Source organism: Typopeltis vanoorti, chromosome 8 (genome assembly GCF_054136105.1).
Source record: "Typopeltis vanoorti isolate ZY-2024b chromosome 8, IOZ_Tvanoo_1.0, whole genome shotgun sequence".
Classification (NCBI taxonomy): domain Eukaryota; kingdom Metazoa; phylum Arthropoda; class Arachnida; order Uropygi; family Thelyphonidae; genus Typopeltis; species Typopeltis vanoorti.
Window position 1 is genome coordinate 12789673 of NC_143556.1, and position 19316 is coordinate 12808988.

At 36.6% G+C, this 19316-nt stretch overlaps 1 protein-coding gene across 1 annotated transcript in view; it reads right to left on the bottom strand.

Moving 5' to 3' along the window:
- The window catches only part of crb (cell polarity complex component crumbs), a 439435-nt gene that overhangs the window by 327370 nt on the left and 92749 nt on the right, over positions 1–19316 (bottom strand). Inside the window, exons 3-4 of the mRNA XM_090397137.1 lie at positions 8855–8983; positions 1339–1563 (exon numbers count right to left, since the gene is read on the bottom strand). Coding sequence (XP_090253263.1) covers positions 1339–1563; positions 8855–8983 — 354 coding nt within the window. The remainder of the gene's footprint in view (positions 1–1338; positions 1564–8854; positions 8984–19316) is intronic.

Here is a 19316-nt window from a genome sequence, read left to right on the forward strand (position 1 = left end):
AATTACAGTTGAAGAAACTAAGGCAATGAAGCCAGTATATCATTGTTTCTGTTAACCGTATTTGTATGGTTACAAAATTACCTATTTTGAAGGAGGAAAAATCCTGAAATGTCCACATTCCATCTGGGATATGAAGAATCTTTAATAGCTCTTATAAAGATTCTTCATGTCCCAGATGGGATGTAAACCCTTTCCAAGCAAAGGGTATCACTACAACAATGCTATGATAAATTTAGTTTAATCCTTTATCCAAGTGTGAGCAAACAAAGTTTGCGCCTGAAAATATCTTCAGGACTGGCGTAAGGCAACATGGGCAATTCATAGCAAAGGTGAACCAAGCTACCATCGCTCTTATCTCAGTATCTCCCATAATGCAAACCACATCTCCTTGCGGATATGTATAATGTTATGCATTAAGGGAAGGGCCACTACCCAAATGCATGTATAATGCATAACATTATACATATCCGCAAGGAGATGTGGTTTGCATTATGGGAGATACTGAGATAGGAGTGAAGTTAGCTTGGCTAACTTCACTCCTTTGCTACAAGTTGCCCGATGTTGTACTACCTTACCCCAGTCCTGAAGATATTTTAAGGCGTAAACTTTGTTTGCTTACACTTGGGTAAGGGATTAAACTAAATTTATTTTAGTCTAACCAAGTGAAAAATAAACTTTCAACAATGCTATGGAGGCACTAATGGTTTGATCTATATATAATTTATTGAGCAACCTATTATGATAACTGTTTAGGAAAAATCAATGTGACACATAAATACGTGAATAAGGTCAAATATATATATATATATATATATATATATTCCTAAGTAAGCAAACAGACAAACAAGTCAAGTTTGCGCCTGCAAGTGTTGCAAGTCTAGCTGACCCTGCACGTAGTGCAAGCCCAAGGCAAAAAGTAGAATAAGTTCTGATCACTAATCTTAATATTTACCCTTAATGCAAAGCACATCTCCTGAAGAAGATGTATAATGCTTTGTATTAAAGGCAAGGGGCCACTACCTAGACCGGTTTCGACCTTTACTGAGGTCTCATCAGCGGGAGCCAGTGTCTGTCTGTTTGCTTACTTGGGAAATGGAGTAAAACCAGGTTTAAAATAGCTTGGTATCTTTAACATTTATTATACCCAAGGTAAAATACTTTCTACATTATATATATATATATATATATATATATTAGTATAACACTTACAGGTTCAATTAACACGTGCAATTAAAAACATAATTTGTCATTAAGAATGATATACCACACTTTGCTTACTATAAAGTGTGAAATCCATTCTACTGAGAAAAATTCTTAATGCTAATATTGCCTACATACCTTCTTTACAAGTGCACACATAGCCATTTCGAAACTGGTTGACATGGCAACTTCCACCATTGAGACAAGGTTGTTCTAAACATAGAGAGGTATCAGTCATAATTTCACAATATACTCCAGTATAATTTGCTTGACAAGCACAAGTTGTAAAATTTCCTGTCCTATCTTCTTGGCAGATTCCACCATTCTGACACTGATTATATTCAACTTTTTCACATAATGGACCTATAAAACATATTTGTTTATTGAAAACTGCATAATTTTTTTAAACTTGTTACATTAACAAAATAACTATTACACTCAGAAAGTTGATATAGAAAATTTATTTCACTGGAACTTCCATATGGACTTCATAGTAAAGATACTATGAAGTCCATTCTAAACTGTCCTGTCAGTATTGTGTATTTCCTCCTTCTATAGTTTCCCGATAGCCTCCTTCCTATCAGCAATTTTCTTCCAAATTAATCTGTCTTCTGTCAGGCCAGATATCAGAAGAAAACTATTAGTAGTATTCTGCTGTCTTGGTATCAAAAACCTGTTTTGCTAATTTTTACTCTCACATTCAGTTAGCAAACAAAATACAGCAAAAGTTATCGTAATATTCCAGATTAGCTCTGATCGAAGGCTCCTGAACACTAATGAAGTTCCTTTCTAATATGATTCTGCCATTGATACATCTGTTTACTCTCCTAATTTTCCCCCCACAACTCTCATAGCTATGGTCTCTTGTCTTTAATTAACTGTCACTTGTAACTCAATTCACAGATCCCTAAATTAAAATTCATTTCAACACTGTCTTGTATTCTACTAGTTCTGTATTTTAGCCCATCTCTCTCTCTTATTCCAAATAAATTTATTCAAATAGCTTCCCTCCATACTAGCATTGTTTATTCTATCTTCTATTTCTGTATTTTTCATTTGACAATTTAGTGGGAATTTGTAAGTGCAACATAATTTTCATAAAGTAAAAAGCAGAGTTTGGTATCTCCTCTTTTGATACCAGGTTTCTAATGTGATCCATTATAAGATAAGACTCGACATGAGCACAGTGTGCAATCCAATTTCACATGTGACCTACTTGTGAATTCTTCAGTTCTAAATACTGATTTAACTTAAGCATCAGGAATCACTCACAAACAACTATGTTTATCTTCCAAAGTTGGCCTACTCGTAAGTCTGGATATGACTGATAGATGAATGAATGATCGTCCTACTCATTTGGAAGACACTTGTGCGACTGTTTTAATTAAGGTGAGAACACTAGTGAATCGTAACAGACACTACTTAAAAGCTTGGAGATCAAGACAATTGATCTATTCTATTATGGTTTATTTTGTAATTTTGGCCATGGATAATGCTGTCTGGAATCTACAAGCTTCACCTTGCCACATAAGGTCCTATCAGATATAAGGTCTGATGGCATAGCTCTCAGGATCATAGGAAGATGCAAGCCTCTCCAACCATGACAAGGTACAAAGCCATAGCCTGTACTTAAATTCTTCAGCAGTCTTTATGTATCAGCTACACATTGCTGTGAATAAAAATCAAATCCTGCAACTAAAAAACTGTAGTAATGTCTTAGAGCATTTTTTTTTTTAAGAAATAGAAAGTATATTACATTTGAAGCAATTTTCTTATTTTCTATTCTATACCTTAGTGTAAGCAAACAAGTTTACTTTTTAGTGGACAGTGAAATACCATCATTGCTAAAATTATTTGCATGTAGAGAAAAGATGACTCCACATGAAATCTACCTTTGTATTCCACAAGACACATGGCACCTTTCCTTTGAGATGTGTATATGGGTTGTAGATTCCTAGATTAGTTTCTTTATTTGATTAACAGTAACTTTTTCTAATAATAATTTCATTCCTAGTGAAGTTCATGCCTTCACCAGAAGTATGACTGAACTAGACAAAATGCAGCATACTCAATTATCCAACCTTATAATACTGTTTTGAAATTATTTCAAGCAGTACATCAAAAGCTATCTTAAACTTTCTTGCTGTCCAGAAGAGGCAAATCAGTTGAATAATTACCACTTCCCCTCTCTCAAACATGCAATTTCTCACAAATCGCCTGTTCCAGTGAACACCTTTTTTCAAAGTATTTTCTTGGATACATTTCTACCAAATTAGGTTCCACTCTTCTGCTTCCCCTCTAAGGTCATAAAAACAATAACAGCTATTATTAAGATTCACTCAGTCCAATTTCAAACCCACCAAACTAACTCATTCTCTCTCATTCCATGCCCTCCAAAACAGCCTTCCTTGCTAGATAATCTTAAGATGTAATCTTAAGGATTACATCTTCCTCAAAAACTGTTAAAAAGGTTCCTTCTCTTTGAAACTCTCTTGTTTTTCATCCTCTCTTGTGTTGGATTTAATAGAAAAACAAATTTTCTTAAAAAAAACTTTCACACTAATGATGTATGATCAGTTGGAAGTGTTTGACATTATTGCTTTGCTATGATGATGGTATATTACATCAGTTAATAAGTTTTTGGCTAGTATGCAAGAGAGGAAATCCATATGATGCCACCTAACCAATGAGCAGCATTTTTAAAGAACCTTCATATGCTACAGAGGATTCAAGTCTGATCATTTCAAACAAAAGGTAAATGTCACAACAATAATACTTATATAAAGGGTCACAATCTGTTTATAAATGGAAGAGTGACAAAAGAGAGATTTTGGCATCATAGTTACAGCTCTTTAAGATAAGATATGTAACATTTCTCTTCTCTGCTTGGATTAATGATAAAGACATGATCATGCTCAATCTTTTAAGGCCATTTCTTTCTAATGCAGTTGTCAGTTTGAATTTCCATGATGCATTATCAACTGAGGCTATGAGTTCCTTAGTCAAGGTTTATAAATCATTATAACTGTATATGTAACTGTATGTAAAAATAAAAATATATATAATACATAATGCTATAACACAGAAACTGAAATTAATATAAAAGTTATAAAAAATATAATCTATATATATACATATACTGTATATCACAATCTTGTACATAAATTGATTTCTAGTAAATATTTAAAACATGATATATCTGTTATATTGGATAACATTTCCCTGAGCTGATAAGAGCTCAGAGAGATTATTATTTTCTCTATATAATTTAAGGAAATTACAACGTACTAGGATATACATTAAAATAAATTTTAATATACTTCTTAAGTATAGTCTCTGGGAAAATCCCATGTTACTCCTCTTAAACACTATTATTATAATTATGGCTATTATAGCCTGTTTTTGTTTAGGAGTGACCCTTATTTAAATACATTGGCTATCAATACTCAAAGGGGTATGTATATTTAGGGCATTATTGGTGAGTATAGAAGGCAATTAAGGTAGAATAAATGAGAAGTGGAAGGCATCATAGAATCAATAAAGGTATGTACCAAAATTTTTCCACCTCTTTTATTCTATCTTAATTGTCTTCTATACTCACCAATAATGCCCTAAATATACATACCCCTTTGAGTATTGATAGCCAATGTATTTAAATAAGGGTCACTCCTAAACAAAAACAGGCTATGATAGCCGTAATTATAATAATTAATATACTTCAATATTTCGGCAACATCACGTTGCCATTTTCAAGAACTTAGGTTGTGCCTGCGTGCACGTGTCTTGTACCTAAGTTCTTGAAAATGGCAACGTGACGTTGCCGAAATATTGAAGTATATTAAAATTTATTTTAATGTATATCCTAGTACGTTGTAATTTCCTTAAATTATATAGTGAAAATGCATAACCAACGTCTAAGCCTTTCCACGAGAGATTATTAAAAGCAGTAAAATAATGACTGTGCTCATTAAAATAATAATGACAGATGATTAACAAAAATATGATGCACAACACTCATGCACATTATCATCTTTCAACAGGAAGGAAGATGAGTATGACCTACATGGAGAAGAACAACTTCCTCTCTACGAAACCTATGCAGATAAGACTGTGAATTTTAAGCTTAATTTGATATGGTTTGTTATGATTCTAATTTTCTATGCCATAATGTTTGTCATTAGCATTAATTTGTCTTATAATATGTAATCCAAAAGGCAGATGGTTGTAGCTAGGTCATATCTTTCTCTAAAATGCTATCAGTTGCTGACCTAAAAAGCAATTATAAATACTCTCTGGGAGAGTTTTCCAAAATATCAGCAATATCTTCTTACTCCTTTCTTATACCCATTAAAAAAACAAAGCAGAAAAATATCAATTTCTGTTCACTATAAACAGTCTGGAACATTATAAGTGGAAAGGATGTGGTTACCTACAAGTATGGTTGAAGGTAACATTTCATCACGTAAGATCTTCATCTTTTGGCTTTAAGTATATCTCTGCAGGAAAAAGAAGAACACTGGCTTACACATCTGCAAGAAGGCCTTCATGTTGTCCATATTCAGGGAAATCCATGAAAATTCCATTGTAGAAATAATTTTGTTACTTATTTAGGGTGGATCTGTCTGGCTTCTGGTGTGTGAGGTCTATTTTCTTCCCCCTGTTAACCAGTCTGTAATCCACATACTCACGAACTGTCATCATAATCTCCTAATCTAAATCCCATAATCCTGATCTAATCTTTGTAACTCTTCTCTTGAATTCATTTTTGCATTTTTGGAAATTATGGAGACAACTACCGTGTTTGAATAAAAACTTTAGTTTAATATTACAAAAATTTTTTACAATTCGACGTTTCGACATTTATGTCAAGGTCATCTTCTGGAGCATACAAATATACACAAGAAACAAGCTATACTACAATCATACTGGTTCGTTAAAGACACTGACTAACCGCTACCACGATTGTTGGCCTGACCTCTGGTTAAAAAAAAAATAAAAAAAAAAAAATTATACATCAACGCTAGAGTCCTATTATTTGTGGTGTCTACTATATACATATATTAACATCATTCCAGCCAGCTGGAGTGGAATGGTTTCTAATACTAGCGGAATGGCTAGAGTCCTGACTTATGTTGAATCTTTCATATTAGGTTGGCTGAATGTGTGCCATCCAGATCCTTGGAATTTTCATACCATCTTTATTGTTGATATCTGGGTGGTTTATCAGGATTTCGCAGGATTCTTTAAATTTTCTTTCGTACCATGTTTTCGTGCGGTGTAAGGAGCAGGTGCTTTTCCAGTTGATTTGGTGTAAGGTGTTAAGTGCATGGTCTGAGAGGCCTGCTTCACCATAATGGTTATATTTAATGTGTTCTTTCTTGCGTATAGGGATTGTCCGTCCTGTTACACCAATGTACAGTAAGTTACAGGTGCAGCAGGGGATGCAACTGCATTGTGAACGGAGAAGCTGTGGAACAAGTAAAATATTTCACCTACTTAGGCACGATTTTAGTGAAGATAGTAAATTAAATATAGAAAGAGACAACAGAATCAATTAAGCTGGTATAGTAAGAAGTCAATTGAATAAATTCATATGGAATAAGAGAGAAATTAGTCGGAACACTAAATTAGCTGTATACAAGACAGTGTTCAAACCAGTTATAACTTATGGATCTGAGAGAAATAAAACACTTGACCAAAGACTAGACACCACAGATATGAAAATCCTGAGATAGATTCGAGGGGTGAACAGACAACATCAATGGCAATATCATATTAAAAACAAGGATATTAGGAAAGAACTTGACACTATCAGCATCCAGGAATGCGTTAGCAAAGCTAGTCTCGGGTGGTATGACCATTTAAACAGAATGGGCAAGGAAATATTGGCAAAACAAGTGTTCTCTGCCAGGTTGGCAGGAAAACAACCCAGAGGAAGACCAAGATATAGGTGGATTGATACGGTACAAAGTGCCTTAGACAACAGAAATATAAGATCTGATAATAATGGATTCTTGACAAGTAACAAACTGATCTGGAGGAAAATTGTAGATAGGAAGTTAGTAATGATGTAAATTTTTCATGTAGTACTATCATATCCTGTCATCTCCTTGAGGGCACATGGCAGGAATTTGATGATGATATTTCTATCGTCCAATGCACTTTGTACTGTATGGGTTTAACTAATGGATATCATTAGTTAAACCCAACCGAATATCATTAACATACAAATTGAACAACAATGGCCCCAAAACTGACCCCTGTGGCACACCACTTGTGACCTTTCACTTTCGAGATACTGCACCTCCATATACAAATTTCTGATACCAATGTGACAGTCAGTCGCTGATCCAACACTGAAGTCTGTTATCCAATCCCATCTCTTTCAATTTAATTAAGAGCTTGTCATGTGGCTGTATTTAAGTTTAGTAATCTCGAAAAAGCCTATGACAAGGTGCCAAGAGAGAAGCTATTCAAAATGCTATAGTTATATGTCAATGGAACATTATATCCAGCAATACTTAGTCTTTATTTGAGTTGTAAGTCAGCAGTTAGAATTGAAGGAAGTTCAGGAAGGTGGTTTAATGTTAAATCTGGTGTGAGACAAGGATGTACATTATCCCCTCTGTTATTCATTATCTATATGGATCACATTATGAAGGAAAGTGGTATTAAACCTGATATCAAAATTGGAGATGTTAATGTCAGCTCTTTGCTTTATGCAGATGATGTTATACTTCTAAATAAATCCGCTACAAGTCTGCAAGATTCTCTGATTAAATTGAATAGCTGTTGTAATAGATATAGTATGAAGGTCAGCAATAAAAAGACAAAGACGATGAAAATAGGCAGAATCATTGAAAATGTCAACTGTGTTGTGAATGGAGAACCTATAGAACAAGTAAAACATTTTAGCTATTTGGCACGATTTTTACTGAAAATGGTAAATTAAATATGGAAATAGACAACAGAATCAACAAAGCTGGTATGGTAGGAAGTCAACTGAATAAATTCATATGGAATAAAAGAGAAATTAGTCTGAACACTAAATTAGTAGTATGAAAGACAGTGTTCAAACCAGTTTTAACTTATGGATCTGAGAGCTGGGTGAGAAATAAAACACTTGACCAAAGACTAGAGACTGCAGATATGAGAGTCCTGAGAAAGATTAGGGGCATGAACAGATGGCATCAATGGCAATATCATATTAAAAATGAGGATATTAGGAAAGAACTCGCCACTGTCAGCATCCAAGAATGTGTTAGCAGAGCTAATCTCAGGTGGTATGGTCACTTAAACAGAATGGGAGAGGAAAGATTAGCAAAACAAGTGTTCTCTACCAGGTTGGCAGGAAAAAGACCCAAAGGAAGACCAAGATATGAGTGGATTGATACAGTAAAAAGTGCTTTAGAAGATAGAAATATAAGATTTGATGTTGGAGTCTTGACAGGTAACAGGATGATTTGGAGGAAAATTGTAGATAGGAAGTGAGTAATGATGTAAATTTTTCATGTAGTACTATCATATCCTGTACACCCCTTGAGGGTATATATCAGGAATTTGATGATGATGATGAATATAATATTCAGGCAATAACAAGTTTTCATATTTTTTCACATTTTTTCATATTAATTCAAGTAATAATTTTACTTACCATTGTCAATCTGACAATTTCTTCCAGAATAACGAGTAGTGCACTGACAGTAATATCCATCTGGTAAAGAAGTACATTTGCTATAGCTGAGACACGGCATGCTGAAACAATGATTGTCCAAATACCCATCTAAAAGAAAGTTCAAAATGCTTGAAATCATGGAGAACATAAATCAAATTTATGAATGCAGCTGTGTAGTCAAAAATCTGATTAGAAACATACCAATTCATAAATACTTAAAGTTAGTTGAATATGAAGAAATATGAAGATTTGAAAATGGTCAATTCATATTATTACATTATTATTATTAGGTGACACCTGCATGGAGTCCAATGACTCATTGTAAGATGCTGCTCTTACCACATGACCTACCATTCAATGCCATACTATCCAATGTAACAGTGCCCAATCCAACATCTTTGCTGTGCCATCTACCAACCAAATAGCATGGTTTAATCGCATTTGTTCTCAGGCTGATGTGCCTGTTTTGTTAAAGTGGAATAAGATTGGTGTATCTCAATCTATAGCAATACTAATTGGACCTCTAAATTTTCAGAGTGCTTATAATGAATTATTGAGAGTTGAGTTTTGGAAATGTAATGCTTTTGCACCACAGACAGATTAATTAATCCTTTGATTATGGCCAAAGGATTGGATGGTATACAGTAAACTTTTTTTAATGCTTCTGATTGCACAAATTTCATTTAAATATTTAATATAACCATGAAAATTTATTTTATTACTTATTAAATAAATGAAGGTAACTCCATAATGTTAGCTCAGCAAAAGAAAGACACATCATAGGAATGCACAACAGTAGTAAGCAACTAGAGGAGATTTTGTCTGAACTTTTTTTTTTTCAGTTAGTTTCAAGCTTCTGTGCAAGTAATTAAGATTTTTTTTTTTCTTCTTCTGAAAAGAAACTAAGGTTGTTAACCCTATAAACCTGAAAAAACTGACAGCAGAACTCACACAAACATAATAATGCTGTCTTAAGGTTAGGAACAAAATGTGGTGGCAGTTTTTAAATATAGCAACACTTTTGGCCATATTTTTGTCATTTTCATCTATGCATGCTAGCCAGAGATTACACTTCTGCCAATGATTAAGGTGGACAGCAGCTACCAGCTGATTTCCAAAACTTAAGGGATAAGGGGGTGCAGCCTACTTCATTTGGAAATAAAAGAAATTATAGAAAATAAAAAATAAAAGAAAGAAAGAAATAGAATCAAATAAATGATGAATTAGGAGTCAGTGAAATAATAACCAGTAAAATAAAAATAATATAAAAGAAATTTGTTGAACACATTCTCGTTGGAATGCAACATAAGGCATATTGCACACAGCCCAGCATGAAAATGTTTAATTTAAAAAATTGTAATGCATTTATTGACTTTATGGCTAGTTTAAGAAAGATTTTTGGGATTTGTAGAGGAGTGTACTAAAGCAATCAAGGGAACAGATGTGTACCTATAACATGCATGTGTTCTCTAGTTGGCTTGCATGGTTTGCATTGCAGTGCAAATTTTTATTCATTAATTCATTCATATGTCTTCACCAATTCAGAGATTGGAAACATTGGTTCTACTCTTCTTTCTAACTTATGTATTTCTAAAAATGCGGATGATACTTTTGTCTGGCCAATATTCTATGTTTTTATATTGTACATACCCAGGTAAGGTTCCTTTTCATCTTCCTTGAAGTTTCCTGCACTAATGCCATGGATACAGATCACTAGATCCATCCATCACAGCACTACATTCTCCAAACTTAGGCAAGTTTTGGCTGAGTCAAACTATCAAAAATCTGGAAGACCATAATTATAAGACCTTCAGCAAGATTCCAACACCACACTCTAGAAGGTGCTAGTTAGGACTGCAGGAGCTCACCTTTTACAATCAATCTGTGTTTGCCTCCTTGTTAGTGTGTCTACACATACACAAGTAAACGTCTTTGTGCCTATGAAGATGCCTTGGTTACCAAGATATCTTCATGGGCAACCCAAACTTAGTTCCATTCCACAGTTAGATCTGCTTTCACTCTTATGACAAACCACCTGCATTACCAAGTTACTTGCAAAGGCTATCAGATGCAACCTCTGTTCACCTGTGCTTACATTCTCTCTCTCTCTCGTTCAGATGACACTACTGTACTTATAGACTCCCTTTAGTAACTTATAATGTAACGATTACCTGCTAGCAACATTCTTCTCTCCCAACTCCTGAATAGATGACCTAGGCAAATCATCTCTTTGCCATATCAGAAACTAACATATGCCTACAGTGAGTTTGCAGAAAAAAAAGACATCAGAAGACTATAAAGACCTTAGACAATAAAAAGTCTTCTGGCTCTGATGGCATCTTCCCAAATGTATTCAAACATGCTCCAGGGATAGCACCTATCCTCCCATATCTCTATAATATTCTATACATACCTCGCTCTTACTCCCAGTGCACTGAACATATGCTCAGTAAATTTTCATCCTTGGATCTAGTTATCATGCTCTATAACTGGGTAGCAGGTTTCTCTCTGGTGGTTATTGTATGCTGTGTTGGATGAATCCCTCTCTTTGAACTTCGACTGATGTTGAAGAACAAAGTAAGGGATTCATTCTCCAGTGTAGCAATGTCTAAGGACTCTGTTCTATTACCTATTTCTTTCTCTTATACATAAATGATCTACTCTGAATCACCAAAAATTCCACCCACAGCTTTGTTGATGGCTGTACGCTCCATTCACCATACTCGTGATAAATCACACAGTGAGCAGGCAACCAAACTTCAAGATTATCTGCAACTGCTGCCTTAACACTGATCTCCAAATCATCCTTCACTGGAGGAGGATAACCTGATCACCTTCAATGCTGGCAAAATACAGTTGTGCCTTTTCTCTCATAAAAGAGAGCTCAGCTCACCTATTTGGGTAATACACAGATCACCAGACAGAATCAGATTTTTTTTCTCCTTGGAATGATATTAACCCCCAGCATTTCCTAGCATAAACATCACATCACATCATTTGCTTCACTAGCCTAAAAAAAAAAAAAAAAACTAGGCATTCCTTTCTGTTCAATATTATTATTATTTAAATTGGTACCTTATTGGGTTAAAAGACTCATCATAGAAGACCAACACTATCCATTAACACAATACTTATCATATATCTCCTTAAATGCAATGGCAATCCATTTCACTCATTCACCACTCTCCAAGTAAAGAACCTACTCTGCACATCCTTACTAACCACCTTCTCAGACAACTTCTAAGTGTGACTCCTTGTTTTTCTCCCCTATTCACTATATATTGAAAAATAACATTTGTGTCCCTCTTACAGAATCCCTTTAGTAATTTATAGGGGTGCTTAAGGGTCAAAGCTGTATAACTGAGAGGAGACCTCCACATAGCCTTTAAAGGAATGCGAAGAACCGACCAGGGCTTCTGACCTAATGTCCAATCCTCACCTTCTCGTGGTGCACCCTGTTGGGTATCTACTTTGATACTGAACGAACGAGGATGAGCTGGCAATTTGGGATTTAGCCGACCAAATTGTATTCTTATTGGTTAAACCAAAATAAAAAATGATGGTACAACATGACAAAATTTCATGCCGGATGGGGCATCGCCCGGTTAAACAAGGCCCTCGTTGTTTTCGCCAGGGAAACAGGGCGAACAGCGAAAAGTCAGCTACTGGAACAAATCTGAAAACAAACCTCAACTCAACATCACCAGAGTTAAAGATCGGTACTATCAACGTAAGAAGCCTGAATGGCAAAGAAATGGAGCTAGCTGAGGAATTAGATAAGTACCAGATCGACATAATAGGGGTGACTGAAACAAAAAAGACCAAAACTGGTGAGATCCTACTAAGCAATAAATACAAAATGTTATATTCAGGCAATGACAATCAAGGAAAAGAAGGAGTAGCATAGTATTCAACACAAAATACGAGGCTAATCTTCTTGAATGGCAGTCAGTCTCAAGCAGAGTAATGTGGGCAAATATGAGAATGGGGAACTGGACAATGAGACTTATTTGTGCCTATGGTCCCACAGAAAGTTCTACTAAGGTAGAAGTGGAGGAATTTTTTGACGCTCTAGAAAAAGCAACTGACACAATGAAAAAGGAAAAGTTGGTCCTTGTTGGGGATCTAAATAGCAGAGTAGGAAATGATTGCGAGACATACAAAAATATTTTGGGAAAATTTGGAGAAAAGAGCAAAGCTAATAATAATGACAAATATCTGTTGGATTTCAGCTCAGGACATGGACTGGTTATTACTAACACCATGTTCCAACATAAAAATGTGCACAAATTCACATGGAGAGAAGAGGCTAGGAATAAGAAAAGTCTCATTGACTATATTATTGTTGATAGTGATGTCTTCTCCCTGGTGCAGGACACCAGAGTGTACAGAGGATTTGAAAGTGATCACTATTTAGTCTTGAGCAGGATAAAATTGAATTTCATATTGAAAAGAATAACATGTAAGAAAGTTTTAAAGCGAATAAAAGTTCAGCAGCTCTCAGATGTGAACTGTAGACTAAAATACAGTAAGATTATTGAAAAGAAAATGAAAGAGTTTGAGAACAGGAATCAAACCTTGGAGATTCAGTGGCAAACTCTGAAGAAAATATTGAGTGATTCTGCCAGAGAGGCATGTGGTGAGGTTGTGTGCAAGGATAACAAAATCAGAACTCCCTGGTGGACACAGGAAGTTAAAGAGGCAGTGAAGGAAAAGAAGAAAGCATATCAAAAGTACCTGGCAAATAAGTCAGCTTTTACTCTTACAGAATACAGAGACAAATGTAAGAAAGCTAAACAGTGTGTAAAACTAGCTAAACAAAAGTCATGGGAGGACTTTGGCAAGAATATAGAAAATAAATATCAAGAAGGCGGCAAAATATTCTGGAGGTTGTTGAAAAAGCTTAGAAATGGAGGAAAGAGTGCTGTAAAAGGAGTTAGAGATGATAAAGATGACATGAAAACAGGAGAAAAAGATATCCTTGAAGTATGGAGTAATTACTTTGAAAAACTGCTAAATGAAACAAGCAGTGATGACAGCACAGTGATAAAAAACACTGACCAGGCATGCAGTCAGGAATGCATATCCATACTTGAAGTAGAAAAAGCCATCAAAAGCTTGAAATGTGGAAAGGCAGCAGGAGTAGATGATATTCGATCAGAAATGCTGAAGTATGGTGGTATAAAAGTCTTACAGTGGCTGCACTGCATAGTTCAGAATGCCTGGACAGAGGGACGAATTCCCGATGATTGGAGTAGAGCTCTCATAGTACAATTATATAAAAAGGGAAATAAAACTGAATGTGAGAATTACAGAGGTATTTCCCTACTGAGTGTTCCTGGCAAGATCTATGCCAGTATACTTGAGAAACGGTTGAGAAGAATTGTGGAAGAAAAGCTTGGTGAAGAATAAGCTGGATTAAGGACAAATAGAGGCTATCAGGATCAGATCTTCACTTTACGACAAATAGATGAGAAAGCATGGGAATATAACAAAGATCTGTATTTAAGTTTTGTCAATTTGGAAAAGGCATATGACAAGGTGCCAAGAGAGAAGCTATTCAATACGCTGCAGTTATATGGTGTCAATGGGGCATTATATCAAGCAATACTTAGTCTTTATTTGAGTTGTAAGTCAGCAGTTAGAATTGAAGGAAGTACAGGAAGATGGTTTAATGTTAAATCTGGTGTGAGACAAGGACATACATTATCCCCTCTGTTATTCATTATCTATATGGATCACATTATGAAGGAAAGTGGTATTAAACCTGATATCAAAATTGGAGATGTTAATGTCAGCTCCTTGCTTTATGCGGATGATGTTATACTTCTAAATAAATCCGCTACAAGTCTGCAAGATTCTTTGACTAAATTGAATAGCTGTTGTAATAGATATGGTATGAAGGTCAGCAATAAAAAGACAAAGACAATGAAAATAGGCAGAATCATTGAAAATGTCAACTGTGTTGTGAATGGAGAACCTGTGGAACAAGTAAAACATTTCAGCTACTTAGGCACAATTTTTAATGAAGATGGTAAATTAAATATAGAAATAGACAACAGAATCAGCAAAGCTGGTATGGTGGGAAGTCAATTGAATAAATTCATATGGAATAAGAGAGAAATTAGTCTGAACACTAAATTGGCTGTATATGAGACAGTGTTCAAACCAGTTTTAACTTATGGATCTGAGAGCTGGGTCAGAAGTAAAACACTTGACCAAAGACTAGAGACTGCAGATATGAGAGTCCTGAGAAAGATTAGAGGCGTGAACAGATGGCATCAATGGCAATATCATATTAAAAATGCAGATATTAGGAAAGAACTTGACATTGTCAGCATCCAGGAATGCATTAGCAGAGCTAATCTCAGGTGGTGTGGTCACTTAAATAGAATGGGAGAGGAAAGATTAGCAAAACAAATGTTTTCTGCCAGGTTGGCAGGAAACCGACTCAGAGGAAGACCAAGATATAGGTGGATTGATACGGTACAAAGTGCCTTAGACGATAGAAATATAAGTTCTGATAATGTTGGAGTCTTGACAAGTAACAGACTGATTTGGAGGAAAATTGTAGATAGGAAGTTAGTAATGATGTAATCTTTTCATGTGGTACTGTCATATCCTGTACACCCCTTGAGGGTACATAGCAGGAATTTGATGATGATGATGATAGTAATTTATAAGTTTCTATTATATCCTCTCTCCTTCATTAGCTAAAGTCTGCAACAGTCATACTCTCAAACTATCTTCATAGGGAACATTCCACAGACCTGTCACAAGCTTGGTCACCCATCTTTGAATCCTCTCCATCATCTCCTGATCCTCAAGAAATGGAGGTGACCAAACATGCAAACAAATCAACCTTATAAAGAGAGATAATAACCTCCCTATCTTTACATGTCAATGAGTTCTTCAGCATCCAAGCAATCCTGTGAGCTATTTTGCCAACTTGTGATGTTGGATAGACAATTTCAAATGTCTATCCACCATCACAAGCAGTCCGTAGTCTCTTCAATTTCCTGTAAACTAGTACCATCCATATGACACAGAGTGTGTAATCTTTTCATCCTGAAGTGCATTATCTTACATTTTACAACAATGAGATGACAATCTTTGCCAACACTGCCAATTTATTTCAATCATCCTGTAAATATCTACATCACCTTTATCAACAAGTCCTTTATCTTTATCAACAACTGTCCTCCCTAATTTTGCATCATCAGCAAACAACTGAATCCTCTTCTTCTTTCACTCTGCCTTATCCCATGTTAAACGGGGTCGGCGCATCAATCTTTAACCTTCCTCTTCCAAGTTCCCCAGTCCAGAGCATCCTTCAGACTCCATCCTTTCTCCCTAAGATTCTCTGTCATCTTATCCCTCCACCTGAGCTTGGGCCTGCCTCTTTTCCTCCTTCCCTCCAACTCCATATACTCCACTCGTTTACCAACATACTCCTCACCCTTCCTCCCAACATGTTCAAACCACCTCAGCCTACTTTCTTGTATCTTCTTGCCAATTGGTCCCACCTTAACTGTCCCTCTGATGTAGTCATTCCTTATCCTGTCCTTCTTTGTCACACCACTCATCCATCTCAACATCTGCATCTCTGCTACCTCCATCTTCCTCTCCTGTGCCTTGGTTATAGGCCACGTCTCCGCACCATGGAGCATTGCCGGCCTCACCACCATCTTATAGAGCTTTCCTTTCCTCTTACAACTCACTCTCTTGTCACACAGGACCCCGCTCATCTTCCTCCAATTCATCCAACTGCATGTTTTTCGGTGCTGTATTTCCTCATCCAGGTCACCATTCCTCTCGACAACTGACCCAAGGTACTTGAATTTCTTCCCTGAAATTAGCCTTTCACCCTGGAGTCGTATGACGATATCCTCGTCACTCCCCGTTGACATATATTCAGTCTTCACCCGGTTAATTCTCATGCCGCTCTCCTCCAATGCCTTTCTCCATTCTTCCAGGGTATTTATAAGCTTCTCTCGGGATGATTCACATAGAACAATGTCATCGGCAAACAGCATGCTCCATGGTGCCTCCTTCTTGACATCCTCCACTAGTACATCCATGACCAGGTCAAAGAGGTAGGGGCTCAGAGCTGACCCTGGGTGTAGCCCTACGACAATAGGGAACCCTTCTGTCATGCCAACACTAGACCTGACCTGAGTTTCTGTTCCCTCATACATCTCCTTCACCAACTTCACGTACTTCTCCGACACCCCCCCTTCTTCCTCATACACCTCCATACCTCCTGCCTGGCCACTCTGTCATATGCCTTTTCCAGGTCTATAAACACCATGTGCAGATCCACTTGCATCTCTCTATATTTCTCCATCAATCGCCTCAGCGCAAATATTGCATCCGTTGTCCCTCTTCCTGGCATATATCAAAACCTCACCAATTTTCGTTTCCTGCCGTAACCTTGCTTCAATTACTCTTTCCCATATTTTTAATGTGCGTGACATGAGCTTGATTCCTCTATAGTTGCCACAGTCTTGAACATCTCCTCTTCCTTTGTAGATTGGGACGAGAATACTTTTCCTCCATTCCTCTGTTATCTTTTCCTGTTGGGCTATTTTACACATCAGATCCCATAACATATCCACGCCCTCACTGCTCAAACTTTTCCACACTTCCCCAGGTATCTGGTCTGCTCCCACAGCCTTTCCATTCTTCATTTTACTCAGTACCCAAACCACTTCCTCTCTACTTATGTCTTGCACCAGTCTCTCATTTACCTCTCCATCCTCGCACCTCTCTCTCTCTCTTGGATTCTCCTCATTTAGTAGTTTTCGGAAATATTCTTTCCATCTTCCTCTGATTTTGTCCTCGTGTTGTAATACGACTCCTGAAGCATCCTTTATCTGCTTGACTGATTTTTGTCTTTCGAGGCCTTATCTCTGGCTTTCGCTATTCTCAACAACTGAGAGCTTTGTCACCGTTTCTCTCCAGTTCTTCATAAACCTCATCAACTGCCCTTGCTTTCGCCCTTGCCACAGCTCTCTTTGCATTTTTCTTTGCTAATCTATATGCCTGCTTGTCGGCTCTAGTTCCAGTCATGTCCCATTTTTTCTTTGCCTCTTTCTTTTCCTTGATCTCCAACTGCACCTCCTCATTCCACCACCATGCCTCCTTATCCTCAGGTGGTCCCTTTCCTGATGTTATACCAAGCACCTCTTCTCCAATTTTTCTAATATTCCGACTATTAACGTCCCACCATTCTTCCACATCCTCTGGTAACTTCATTTCTTTCAATACCTCTTCTTTAAACTTATTCCTTGGTCCTTCCTCTTCCAATTTCCACCACTTTATTCTCCTCTGTACCCACCACTTCTGTCTATTCTTCTTTTCCCCTTTTATATCACAGTCTACCACAACCAACCTGTACTATGCTGCTACACTTTCTCCATTAATCACTTTACAGTTTTTCACCTCCTTCAGATGTTTCCTACGGCACATAATATAGTCAATCTGACTCATTCTATCCCCGCTCTTATAGATTATCAGATGCCCAACTCTCTTCTTGAACCACGTGTTAGCCATAGCCAGATCGAAAGCCACAGCATATTCTATGATTTTTTTACCTTCTTCATTTCTTTCACCACTACTCCAACCTCCATGTACGCTTTCTTCACCACTTCGTCGCCTTCCTACGTGCCCGTTCAGATCTGCTCAGACGATCACTCTCTCACCATCAGGGATTCCCATTACTGAATATTCTCCTTCAAATCTGCTCTATCGTTAATATACAAATTAAAAAGTAGTGGGCCTAGTACAGAGAGTCCTGGGGTACTCCACTAGTCACCCTCATTTGCCTTGATTACACTCCATTCTATACCACCCTCTGATGTCTATCAGCCACTCTCCTATCCATACCACCAGCCTAATATCTATTCCCATTTGCTCCAACTTATATAATAGTTTTCCAAGTGGTATTCTGTCAAATGCCTTTGCAAAGTCCAGCAGTATCATGATGTATCCATTTCCTTTATTCAATTCTGCTAAAACCTTATTATAAAATGTGAATAAATCACTGAGGCAGGACCTATCTTTTACAAAGCCATGCTGTCCCCTATAGAGTATTATATTCCTATCCACCCATTCCTGAATTTTACTTTTAACCAACTTTTCCAGTAGTTTAACCACCACCACTTCAGAGATATTAACTGATCTGTAATTTGCTACTTCTGTCGTGGAGCAACCTTTATATAATGGAACTATCTTACCCTCTTTCCACTCCCTTGGAACCTTGCCAGAGCTGGGATTTAGATTAATCAACTTTGTCAGATGCACTGCCAGTTCACTTGCACATTCTTGTAGCACATGGGTTAAAATACTATCCAGGCCCACTGCTGTATTCATGTTTTCAATATATTGAGTACCTCCAACGACTTTAAATATTTCAGTAACAAGCAGTCAGGAAATGACA